At 39.9% G+C, this 14,180-nt stretch overlaps 1 protein-coding gene across 1 annotated transcript in view; it reads left to right on the forward strand.

Annotated features, from left to right (window-relative positions):
• The window catches only part of grin2ca (glutamate receptor, ionotropic, N-methyl D-aspartate 2Ca), a 66,509-nt gene that overhangs the window by 26,878 nt on the left and 25,451 nt on the right, over positions 1-14,180 (forward strand). The window contains exons 3-4 of the mRNA XM_062407149.1: positions 3,685-4,286; positions 8,598-8,712. Coding sequence (XP_062263133.1) covers positions 3,685-4,286; positions 8,598-8,712 — 717 coding nt within the window. The remainder of the gene's footprint in view (positions 1-3,684; positions 4,287-8,597; positions 8,713-14,180) is intronic.

Here is a 14,180-nt window from a genome sequence, read left to right on the forward strand (position 1 = left end):
GCAGAAGGCTTTATTCTGATATAGCCTTGGGCCTGTAAGCATGGCATACAGAAACACATAGACTTTCCTTTGTGGTAATTCTGGATGCTGACCTGTGTCAAAGGTTCTCTAGTTTATCATATACAGGCAATACGCCTGAACAGACCACCATCATTGCATTGCAGTAGCAACACTATGCATTTAGTGAAAAAAAAACAATCAATGTCAAGTACAAGTTGACGCAGTCCATGTGGGTGATGATGACAGGACGTACGTATAATTATTTAGTTCACTCCCTAAGTTACAATTTGAATCCAAAGTTAGCTTGATCAAATGTGGACAATGTATCACAGAGCATTGGCTCAGACCATGATCCACTCTTTCAGGTGTGAAAACATCCTTATTGACTGAAGGTTTAGGTATTTTAGTCTCATTTTAGAAAGATCTTTCCTAGTCGTCATCGTCATCAGTTCAATAAAACGTATCCACATATAAGTTATTTGATAAAAACCAGAGGTTGAATCAAGTCTGTTTATCCAGATTCTCACTGTGCTGCATGCTGGCAGATGATATGGTGCAAGCGGCAAAGGAAACAGAACAGCTGCATAGAAAAATAGTCAATAATCCTAACAATGTTATTGGCAAAGTATTTTATTCAAACCTAAATTTAACCTTGTCCTTAGCCATCAGCGAAACTGAATGTTGACATAGTCACAGAGTCTAATGACATTGGCTCCGTTTTAGCCACAGGGGAAAAAGGTCACTGACAAACATTATTCATCATATTTTTCTTAAGTGAAACTAACGCTGACTTGCACATAAACATTCTGACACCTTAGCAAATGTCAGGGAACAAACTGCAGATGCCGGAAACAGGCAGCAGCAGATTGTACAGGAATAAGGCAATAACCCTGACAGATTTGCTCTGGGATGCTGAGGGGGAAAGGAGAAAATGAGCAGATTTATACGATCTTCTCAAACTCGGCCGTGACTAACCTGCATAAGATCCCTGCAGCCAGTATGGATGTATGCAGCCAGCCGGCCTCCAGTGCAGTCTAATCCATCTAAGTCAACTGCAGCTCCCTTACAACAAGCAGGAACCAACTCTAGGTAAAGATGTTGACGTCATTTCTATGAATATTGATGAGTAACATATGAAACCAGCTATTTAAATGTAAAGATGTGCGTTTTAGGCTTTTAATGTAAGTCAAAAGTAAGAAATGTAAGAGCCACTTCGCTGTTTGAGGACATAAGAAGTCTGACAAAATATAAATGAAGGAAATATCTTCAAGCACAGACAGTCAGAGGCACAAAGTCAGTGGATTCAACTGTGCAGTCCGATATCATAAGATGCTCATACATCACAAGATGACTTAACTCAAGGACAATGAGGAGAAAGCAAGGCTGAATAGAAATCGTGCCTGTTTCTAGTCTCAGGAGGTTTTCTGGGCTCTGAGGGCGCAGTCCTCTCCATAGAGTGGGAGAGGGTCAGACGGTTGGGGGGGGCGGGCTACCTATCAGCTTGACAGGGGCCAAAGGGGGTTCAAAACATGATCAAACCATAGTCTTAAATATACCGGTATAAGTCCACTTCTGAGGCACATGATCGTCCTCGAAATGAAGAATGAACCCAGTTAACATGGCAAATAATTCTAACTACTTCATACCCTAAATTAGGCTATTGAGTGGCCTCAGGTAATTCCCCATAATGCTGTGTATTTCTATCCTGTTTTGTATTATTCATTTTCTTTTCTACTTTGTCCTCACAGACATATGTAAAGCTTCCTGTGGTCCCGAGAAGGGTGCTGTATAAATGCAAGCCATTATTATTATTATTACAACAGATTCTCAGTTAAATGATGTTGTTCAAATGTTTGAGTCTGCTAAGGAATCAATAATCCTTTCAGAGTAGCATCAATACATGGCTGTTACATTAATCATGGTACTGTACCTTAATTAATAATTAACAACATGGTTGAGATCATAGACTGTAAATTAAAACGCACGACACATCTCAACTTGCATAAAGGGAATAAAGGTCCTGCCAATATATGCCCCTGATCGATCGCTAGTCAGTAACAATAACTAATTAAAACCATACTTATCAGAAACATGCACACATATCAGTGTGATAAGACCGATTTCAAATGACAGAGACCAACATTGAATTAATGCACTTTGACGTTTCAGTTTGGTCTATGTCCCATCTGTTAACATGACCTTTACTGTAGCCAGCCACCAGGGGGCGATCGAGATGCTTTGGCTTCCCTTTTGAGAAACTATCATGTTGTCTATCTTTATATACAGTCTGTGGTTAAGATTACTAGTGTCCCGTGTATAATGTTAGCAGGATTGTCAATATTTGCTTGTATTTCCGTACCTACGTCAAATAATGTACAAGTAAAAGTGTCACAGGTTTTTTACCATTTTTCATTAGCTATCTGTAATTTAAAATATCAACTACGATCTTGTGTTTGTACAAAAGATTGTCCCTTATGTTCCTAAGTTGTCGAATTATCTCCAGACTATGTTTTTTGAAGAACAGCAGTCTGTTGCTAGGATTCGGTTAGAAATATCTAACATGGAACCCGAAATGTTTGTATACAGATCAGCTTTAAGCCACTAATAAGCATCTAGAATGCCAGGTTGTGAATCCATATTAACATTTACAAAAGTACATTTAATTTGACCTTTAAAAAAAAATCATTTATGACCTATAACAAATATGTCTACAGATAACCTGCAGACATTTGATAATAGCCTATTAAACAGTAGGAAATATTAGGCTATTTATCAATATCAAGGGATAATAAATTTGTTATTGGGTTGATGTAACATTTTCCAAAAGCACCTTTATGTTAAACTAACTTGACCTGAGAGAGACATGGACTTTGGCGAAATTAACATTCTCAAAGTTGAAGAAGGAATCGTTGATGAATGTCAATCTCTCCACCAGAAACTCTCAAAGTGTCACCTGTATTTTAGCTGAAGAAACGATTGTTTTGATTTGTGCTTTAAAGCAACACAATGTGACTTTTACTGAGGAAAAGCGCCCTCTATAGGTCATGATTAATTTAGTTGAGCAATGTGCCTGAACGATGAACTGGTTTTCACGTAGAGAACAACACTCTATCAATGTGCGGAACTCTGACTGTGAAGTCCCAATTTTTGGGTTCTGAAGGTATCATGTTGCACTAGAAGCTTGAAACTATTTCATCCACCTCTCCACCTCTTTCAATAACAGTGTAAGCAGGGAAGCCGCATTCATTCCTGTCTCAAGGTCAATGCATCTGTAGCAGGGACAGATGAAATCCAGAGCAGGCGTTGGCCCCAGTGGTTGTGCGATCCCTCTGAATTTGCACTTGTGGATGACACCATGTTTGCGCGGCAAAAGTAAGACACGTGTGTTTAAGTGATGAATGTGTCTGCGCTACCCTGAACGAGCAAAATAAAGCACAACCACGTACAGCGCCTGTCAGAGCTGCACTACGGTCCCTGGTGGCTTGTAATCTCACTACTTTGTGTGTGATTTGTGGGTGTGTAAATCATACACGTTGACTCTCACAGAGGGTCCTCCAGGGATCTCATTGCACATTCAAAAAATTCTAGCAAATTTGTTCCTGTAAATCAGGAGCAATTGTCATGCAGTAGGTTAACTGAGGGTAAATGTCTTCATACTGACGCCATGATTTCCTATCCCTCCAGGGCGAAGGCTCTAACTTCCTGCAGCTGGGCTCCTCCATCCAGCAGCAGATCAACGGAATGTTCAAGGTGATGGAGGAATACAACTGGGACAGCTTCGTAGTCATAACCAGCCTCTACCCAGGCTACGAAGCCTACGTGGATCACGTCAAGACCTTCACGGACACCAGCTACTTCATATGGGAACTGCAGGACGTGCTGACCTTTGACATGTCCGCCGACGGCATGAACGACATGCGAGCACTCAGGCTGCTGCAACAGATCGATGCCCAGGTCTTGCTGGTCTACTGCTCACACGAAGAGGCCAATTACCTGTTTTCCATGGCAGCCGGGGCTGGACTGGACGGGCCAGGCTACATCTGGATTATCCCCAGCCTGGCCGTGGGAAACCCAGACATCGCCCCACCGGAGAGCTTCCCGGTGGGGCTTATCAGCATCATCACAGACCGCTGGAGAATGAGCCTTAGGAAGAGGGTACGAGACGGGGTGGCCATCGTGGTGAAAGGCGTCCAGAGCTTTCGGAAACAGAGGGGCTTCATTCCAGAGGGCCACAGTGACTGCCACAACCCTGTCAAGCCATTGGCTGCTAATGACACGCTGTTCAGGTAAGCTAACATGTGGGGAACCAGAGGGGGGATTCATTTCTGACTGTAAAATACAACATCTCTGCTCTCTTACATTATATAAGTAGTCTTTACTTATTTCTCAATATTAAGGTGATTCAAGGGTGGCACAGTGGTGCAGTGGTTAGCACTGTTGCCTCACAGCAAAAGGGTCCGGCAGTTTGAATCCCTGTTAGGCGGTGATGTTTATGTGTGGGGGTCAATGTTCCCCCTTTGTCTGTGTGGGGTTTATCCAACAGTCCAAAGACTAGATTAGAGTTAGGTTGATTGTTGTTGGTGTGAATTTCAGTGTGATTGGTTGTTCGTATGTTTAATGTTGGCCTTACGCTGGAGACCTGTCTAGGGTTTAGACTGCCTCACGCCCAATGTCATCAGCTGGGATTGGCTCAATCTCCCCGCGCAACCCCCTTAAACAATAGGAGGTGCAGATAATGGAGGGATGGAGGGAAGTTGATTCAACTCATGTAATATGAGTTAAGTAGTTGCTTTGCCTACAAGAGGTTTAAACAATGTACTCATGAATAAACTGGACTTGTGTTCCTGTGGTGAATTAGAGCTCAGATGTGCAAATGTGCAGAAGAGCAGTAACTGATCCATGCAGCACTGGTATTGTAGCGTGCTGGGTTTGATGGCATTCTGTGAGACAGTAGTACAGATAAGTTGGAAGGATGCATTTTGGCACCATCTATGTGCACACATACTAAATACCCAAAACAGATCTTTATATTAGCTTGTTGCTTCCAATAAAGTTAAACAACATCAATATCCTAACTAAAGAGCTTTCCTTTAAAAAACATCTAAGTTAACATTGAAAGCAATCTTAAGATGCTATTCTGGACATTTGTTATTCGTTTAATAAAAATTAATCTTTCTTTGTTCAATAATCTCATAAATCAGTTTTGTAATTTCAATTGAAAATGTTCTCACTTAATTAAGATTAACTTGTTTTAGTTAAACTGTTTAACTTGGAAAGAGAAGAACATTTCTAAATCCAATACAAATGAAGTTACTGTCAATCACTTCTTCAAACGTAAAAAAACAGCAGAAAAAAAAAAAAAATGCTTACATATGTGGTGTCATCCAAATGTAATCTTTTAAGTATTTACATTTGGTAAATCTCTGTCTCTAAAAGTAATTTCCTGCGGTTGATGGCAGATTTATACATTTATAAGCAGAAAGACCAGCACATGGCATCAAAGCACGTTAAAGGAATAAATTGTTCACTTGGCAGAACACTGCGGTCACATTAAGTAAAATGGCCACCAGAGCCACTAGGAGACAGTCCTCATAAAGAGTGAGAGTGAGTTACGGATATAGGGATATAACTTTGCAGTGGCTGGCTGTTAATGATGCTAATGGTAGACATGAGAGATGAACCCTTGAGACTTCATACTGTCTCGTTTGTACTTTACAGTGACTTGTTAGTTGTATATGATCATAACAAAGACATAATACTAATACTTTAAATAACATTTAAAGTGATCTCCTGAGGATAATAAAAAAACTCAATGTGAATAACTGTTCGCACAACTCTGCAAAAAGAACAATCTTCAAGACTTTATTCTCTCATGTGTATCCATGTCTAAATGAGAAAATAAGCTTTTAAGTCACTGCCCTCTACCAAAAATATCCACGCAAAAGTTTTCTGAAGTGTCATGTCTTCTGAGGATTAGATGACTAAAACCGCTTGGTTATGGGTCATAATCGGGGACAAAATAAATGATTGATGACTGTAGAGCTGATTTTAGACATGAGCTCAGGGTAATGTCTGTTAATAGTGCCCAGGCATTTTTCAGAGTTTATCTTTCACATAAGAAGAATGCAGCAGAAGATTGTGCGGGTGAGACAACAAAAGGAAAATGTCCATAGCCAGGGTAAAGCATCAAGTAGGCAGGGCAGTTCATATGAATTCGACTGCGGTTTTGTCCACACTGTGGATCACCAAAGGCTCTCAAATCCCTATCATCTTTCCAAGTTGATATTGCATATGGCTTCTATGGTATATTCAATGCAGCCGAGATGTCGATGTTGTTGTTGAAGTTGATGTCGATGAAGGTATCTCAGCGGACCTCGTTCTTGTTTGTGTAATATGTTTATTATTACACAGAAGCTAAATGAGCCAAATAGTGAAAGTCTGCCTTGCCAATGCCCGACAAGGATTAGTATAGGGGAGATGTTCACCCCAAAACTAGAGATAAAATGACATCACACATAGGGCCTCTGGCTAGATAAGAGCATGTTTCGTAACCAAAGTTGAAGACGCCTGTCAAAAAACATTCCTTCCTTCATCCATTAGCAGATCAGAAATGATTCCCTAGATCAAAGATCATTCCAGTAAGGGAGAGAACTGACAAGAAACATACGGAATAGTATTTAAAAAGTCTGAGAATTTAGGCTTCAAGATGCAAACATGTGATCTGGTTTAAACCCATCTTAAAAAGATCTATTAGCTAAATAACCGACACTCCTCTTTTTCATCCTGAAATGTTTGTATTCTGTCATGAATATAGATATTTCCTGCCGTTCCAAAGAACGTCCAGAGTACGTGACTCAGACAATTGTTTACTGACAACCCCTTTGAACAATTTCAGTGCATGTCTGAAAGCAACTTGAGTGAACTCCAGTTTCCTCAGTCTGTTACACCTTGACATGATCTCAAACCTCCTCACCTTGACTTCTGCTTTCGCGAGGAGGGTCACTATCTGTCAATTGTCTTGAAATACCTAGGGTTTGGACAAACGGCTAATTCTGTTGCTTCTGCAGAGGATAGTCTTTTCTGTCCTTAGAATTCCAGTTTATGATTGAAGAACAATTGTGTTGAATTGTCAGGGGTCACATTGAGAAATAATCTCTCCCTTCATTCTCTGATATATCGTGATATCATATCATCTCTGACAAAAAAAGGTCAACAGTTGTTTATTTATTCATGACTTCCCATCTGTTTGGTTGTTGTAGCACATTTAATGGCGACTGTCACTCTCCCCTGACAGGCTGCCATCTCTACCGCTCACCTAGTATCCCCCTTTATCTCTTGGAAACTCGGGGCAGAGCTTCTTTTCATTTAAACCGTGTTTTTAGGAGCAATCTGACGCCATCTGCACCACAGGACATGCCACAAATCTTGTTTTTTATAATTAGAAAAAAAATGTAATCAGCAAAGGGAGGAGTCAGAAAAAACCCCACTCCAGCCAGCGTCAGCTTTTGGCTCATATACTGTAAGCCAAGGTCATTCAGGGAGAGAGAGAAAGTGTGTTTCGTAATAGATGGTCACCAAGGGGCTGCGAACGGGACACAAGCATCATCAGACACTCCTCCTGCATTATGAATCATCCCCCTCACGCTCTGATGTCAGAAGCAATTTTTCTTTCAGAGTCTGCAATGCCGTAGGGGACACAAATTTTCCTTTTGTAAATCCAAACTGCTCATGAAAAGGTAGTAGTGGTGAACATTATCTCACGCTTTGATACTGTACAGAGCTCTTCTGAGACTCTGTAACCCAGCAGGCATGATTCGAGCAGCAGCAGCTCTCGTCACGTTAACGTGAAGGTCGGCACCACAGAACAAAGCACTTTCCATTAGCTTTATATTCAGTTGTCAGCCAGATCAAACATTTACACCCCCTGTCGCGTCTCAGATGTGTCCTCACTTGATTGGAGTCCCCCCCCCCCCCCCCCCCATGCTTATGATCATGACTCAACTCACCTGTTAATGGGATTATCACAGATTACCAGATTAAATAGGTTTTTCACACAGATCAGTTTGAGGGCTATTCTTCTCACAGCAGGTTTTCCACACCTCTGCTGGAGTGGTGGCTGAGGTGAGAGAGCAGACCTGTGGGTCTGTGATGGAATCAGAGGAGGCAGATGACACTTTCCTACATGGAACAGCAGCTACTGTTCCATGACTTGAGTTGATTATTAACTTAATTGGATGATGGAAATAACCTGCAGCTGTTTTGATAATTGAGAAATTGTCTTTCTGTTTTGATTGAAAAAAAACAAAACTCGACAATGTCAACAATTTGCATTTCTTTAACAGTTATAAGACCAATGATCTATTAAATGAAATCAATTCAAAAAGGTTGTTGCATCCAAACGAAGATAGATAGATATTACACGTTACATTAGTCTTCAAATGATTTGTGAAACATTCCTATTTTGGACCAATCATGACCTGCTAGGAAAGTCGCTTTAATCAGATCAGGATGAATATTGGCCTGTGGATTTGGAAAATTGCTACAACTTTGATGAATACAGAAATATGATGTTTGACTTTCTCTTTGTTTCTCTGCAGGCACATGTTGAATGTAACCTGGGAGCACAATGACTTCACCTTCAACAGTAACGGTTACCTGGTGAATCCAGCCATGATCATCATCACTCTGGACAGAGAGCGGCAGTGGGATAAGGTGAGTGTCACCGTGTCTCTCACTGACGTCTTTCTCTAAGTGATCTCATGCATCACTTGTCCTCTTTGTAAAGACTAGTCAGTAGGGATGCACCAACTAAGAATAAATCATTTTCTGCATTTTCCTTTTATATTTCAGTATTTTGTGAGCATTTAAACATGATCTAGGTAGAGGGTTCATTGGCTTTTCCTCACTGCTCAGTATTGATCCTGATTGTGCAAATTAATATATCGAAAATTAAAGTATAATTGTCAAATCAGATTTGGCTTTTCGATAAGTATATTTGACAATTTAATTACAACTGCCTGATTTTTGAACGAGGTTTGGTTGGAGAGGGTTCAAGGTGACAGTGGCCCTCATGTGATATGGTAACCAGGCCGAGTTTGCCCTCAGAGCTAATGCATACTAACCAGGCGGGATAATAATGCTGCACGCTGTATATTCATGACTGCAATGACTCCAGATAATTAAAATAGAATGTCCGGAGTTCAGTGTGTTTCCGACCGCAGCTTCAGTCTCATGGGTCCGGCTCAGTAGCTGCCTGTACCAGTGGAATGCTTTGAGAGCAGCATGAAAGCGAGAAGTGCCACGCCTGGGGAACAAATGTCCCGAACACTGGCAAACGAAAAAAAATTATCACTGACTGATGATTTGAATCGTCGTCTTTCAGGGGGCTATCCTACGACTAAGAACTCCACTGCTACAATGAACCGCTTAATGAAGCGTTGTCTCCTAATAACAGGCACACCTCTCTCACGTACTCCTGCCCTCTGTCTCCTTAAAATAGGTTAAGAGAAAAACCCACACTCACTCTAGTCAGGGTACTTCGCTGCAGCGTGCCGCCTCATTGACTTGTTTGGAGATTGAAACATTAGTGTAACCACAGGGGGCCGATGTGATGTGGACACCAGACTGGAGGGAGTTCACTTCCTTTACTGGCTGAGAGGAAGGTGTTTAGTTAAACATCACACTCAAAGTAAACAGCCGGCAGCTATTTCCAAGCTTATTATGTTTTACTGATGTTTTGGGTGCTTCCTATTATTTTCCAATTTGTTATCAAGGCCATGAGTTAATGGGGAGCTGTGATGGTAAAAGAGGCAAACAAACAAAATTTAAATGTGAAAGCAGGCAGTAGCCATTTTGTTTATGAATCAATAACAGAGCCTGGTCCAATCAACACTTATTCATTGAAACAGAAATCACTTTGCTTTATTTATATTCCCTCAATGTTATGTAACTGTGATTCGTAACATAGGCTGGCCAGTGAAACATTCATTTATTTGAATCAGACGTTAGCTTTTGATTACAGCTGTGCAGGAAAGAAATACAACGGGACATTAAATTGTAATTTGATTGATATAAATAGTTTAGATGAATAAAAAGAAGAACTGATCATTTAGAAGGACAGCTGTTAAGCATATTGAACATAGTGTCCCCACAGTTGTAATTGATATTAAAATCTAGTTTTGGGAATGAGGTTACATTTTGTTTAATGAGTCCGTTTCTTGATTATACCAGACAGTCAGAGCATGCTTGTGCCACTCACTCAGCTGTCTCAACAGCTGTCACCATTTTAGCTTCACTTTGCAGAGAGCTGGGATCATTCAGAATTTCCTTCAGCAAAGACCAAGACAAAGGTTTTGAATATCATAGACTGTAAATAAAGATGTGTCCATCTTTCACTTTTTAAATCCTTTGGAGCCAGAGTGTGTGTAGTAGTGATCTGAGGGTGGAGCTGTGTTATCAAATCCCACCAATACAACCACTCAACTATTCATGAGTTCGGTTTTTGCTTTCAATCATGATGTCTCAACACATTCTTATACCAAATGACAAATTCATATCAAACTTTTCAGGAATTCTAAAACTTGTACATACATCCGTGTGATAATAACTGCCCTAAACTGCAGCGACATTGAATGAACCTTACATCACAGACACAGTTATTCAATGTGTACTCTGATATATTTTATTACTTTAAAAATACTATCACTATAATTTTTTAACTGTCTTGTTGTCCAACTTTAAAAACAGATATTCAGATGGTTCTAAACATATCCTCGTTCTCTGTGCTATCAAAGAGAATTTGGCATGACTCTAAAAAGACTTAAATCGCATTATCATGCATTGGATGTGTCACTGTCCTCTGTGTCCTTCAGATTTACTTATTTAGACTTATTCAGTTTTGCTTCCTTTATGTTCGAAAAGAGATCCTTCCGTTGTAATTATGTAACTGGCGCTGCCCACATACTTCCATGCATCCTTTATGTTAGCAGGGTTGTTGAGCAACACATCCACAAGAGGTAGGTATAGATTAGCCTTTTATGTGTAATGCTTATTATTAAACACTCAAATAAACAGAGAAAGCTTAATTTAAGTTTAAAGTTTAAGGTAATTATTTTCCTCCAATTCACCCCTTAAATCATTTTCTGCCATATTGACCTATATAAACTTATTGAAAGAGGTATTATTATTTTTTTCACTTCCTCAGAGCACAATAACGAGCTCACTCCACAAAAAAAATCATCTGTGAAGTGTGAGATGTGTTTGAGCTTCTGTTGCCTCTGGCTTCTCTTTGAGAGCTGGAAATCAATTCCACTTTTTTGAATGCCTCTTCTTATTGGACACATCACAGGTCGGCTAGTCCGTCCTGTCATACATCACCAATGTATTAACAGCCTGTATATACTGATACCTCACATTACATTCCTCATATCACATAAAGCTGCTGAACTGTAATTTGCTCCTTCCCGAAAGTCAGTGTTCTGCCGTTTGTCTGACCTCCTCCCGGTTTTAAAAGTCAAGGTAGCCTGGGACAATGGAGGGACACCATGACAGAAGAGAGTGGCAACAGAGACGAGCAGCCCCGGAGGAGGAAAGGAAATGTTCCTGTCACGGCTGTTATCAGGCAGGGTGAAATGAAAAAGCCACAGCATATTTGTAACAAGCACGAACCCTGAGATTAAAGTCACCTCGGCTGAAAAAATACCCTTTGACCTGGGAAAAAAATCAACTAAATAAGGTATTCTCTAAGTAGCATTTATTTTTACCTTAAAATAGTGCTGATTAAAAAAGGAGTAACTTACATCTGAGAGCAATGTTTGAATTAGCTCTACAATAAGGCTAATTCAGTAATCATAACACCATGTTTTAAAAATGCTTAATAAAACCATAGGTTTTATATGAATATGATTGACATGACCACTTCCTGACTGCAGTACAGGTCATAAATCCTGCCTCCTCCATGTTGGCAGATGGGACATGGACAAAATAAAATCTAGCACAGAATTTTTTCTCAAATGTGTTCTTCGAAATTTTAGTTAGTTCTTATGATATTGAAGTTTGTTCAAGGGTGTGTTACAGACCAGATTGGTTGTAATTAGTTATTTGACGATATAAAAAAGGAAGAGATGGCAAGATTGACAGCATAGACATGAGCAGTAACCTCTTATTCATAATTTGAATATTTATTTGAACTTTTACGACCCATCCGAATCCAAGGTATAGAGACAGAAAGCACATCTGACCGTCTTCAGTAGTGAACTTGTGATCCAGCAGAGGGGTTCTTACTATCATCTTGACCTATTACGTGTCCTTTTTTCTGATCTTTCAGTAAAGTAAGTCTTTTACGTTGTTTTGCTACGGAAATTCAGGAAGCTAGCAAGCAACGCCATCCTGAGAGGATAATCATGACACTAAAGCATCTGAGAAGCAAGTTTACCGGTTTACCGAGGTGTGGAAGGAGGAATTTTTGCAACTGATTGGTCGAGTATCAGCTAGACTTGGCTACCGCAGCTCCATCCCCTGAACTCTGCTACATAGATTGGCTCCAAATTACATCATTGTCACAAGATGGCAGCGTTCGTAAGCACTCTATTTTGGCTTCATTTCTGGATAATAGAAGGAAGTGGAGATGTGTCTTCCATCTTTATTTCAGTCTATGTATACAGAAAAACTAAAAGGGGTTATTTATAATTTTAAAAAGATGAATGAAGGACAATGATCTTCACTTTCTGAGCAGCCACAGGGATATGATTTTTTTTTTATCTCCTTTTATTTTCCTGAAATTTGAGATTGTGATTGACTTGGCAAAATGCCCATGGGGTAAATAGCAGTATGGATCAATATGACTGACAGGAGAGAGGAATAACTGACAGGAACAGTGAGAATCAGGATATTTGCTGCTGCCCCCCTATCATCACCCCCCACCTACACACATAGACACACCTGCACTTTCAGTTGCTTCATTTCATGGTGACAAGCTGTACTGACGGATGTGATCAGACAGGATTGTCCCTCTTCCTGCATACACAGCAGAAATTGTGGAAAATGAAACATTTTGTCCACACTGTGTTTTTTTAAGCTTTCCAGAATGGTAATACAATTTACAGCATCACAGACGAGTGTCGAATAAACAGACTTTGAAATTCAATTGCATTTAAATGTTGGTCCACTGTAAAGAGTAGCGTGGAATTCATCCATCTAAAGGAAATATGATCTAGAGGTTAAAACTTCCCTTATTTCTTTCTCTCGCCCTGTTACCATGACATATCCATCCCAATGTGGCTAAGACAACCACTTCCTGTAGAGCCTGTAGATAATTTTATATCTTTACTGATGGTTATTGATTTGGGGAAAAAGCTTTATTTCTACGGATGATATTAAGACCGATTCATTGTATCACAGGTTACATGGAATAACTTACAGCATGACTGAATTTATAGTTTATTGATTAACAAATCATTTTGGCATTCAAATACTAAGAAATCCTATTTGCTACAGGTTTTATCATTATGCCTCCACACCGGTGACAGCCAGTGGCTGGAGGCATTATTGTTTTCTGGTTGGCCGACTAACCCATTCTTGTGATCACTATATCTAAAGAATGCCTTAACGGAATTTCTTCATATTTGGTGCAAACATTCACTTTGACTCACGGATGAACTGATTTTATTTAGGTGGTTGAAGGTTAAAGGTCGAGGTCACTAATCTCCTGATGGTAGAATGAGAGGCCAAATATAAGAACGTGAATGTCCAAGTCAGTTACTATCAACATGTTCTGGAACTTTTCATTGCCAGGCAAATTTCAATGCGACAGAGATGGTGGAACAGATTTTTCTGTTGTTGTGAATGTGTCTGACCAAGAATTTTCTCCTGCACTCCTGAAACTAACTCTGAAAAATGTCTGGATACAACTTTGTTTTCATGTCTGAAAATGGCTTTAGACTTGCAGATTAATTTATTAGATTTGGGTGGTCAAAGTTCAAAGTCACTTTGGCAACATGTTTTTGCCTGATATGTCAAGTCTGCCTTTACACTTTTATCTTCAGTTGTAACATGGATTCAAAGATGAACTCATTAGATTTCAGAGGTCAGAGGTCAAAGGTCACATTGCCCTTATGATTCTGGAAAAACTAAATATGTATGTAGACTGAAACAGTACAGATTTGAGGAGGCACACAGCCACA

The sequence above is a fragment of the Platichthys flesus genome, chromosome 16 (genome assembly GCF_949316205.1).
Source record: "Platichthys flesus chromosome 16, fPlaFle2.1, whole genome shotgun sequence".
NCBI lineage: Eukaryota > Metazoa > Chordata > Actinopteri > Pleuronectiformes > Pleuronectidae > Platichthys > Platichthys flesus.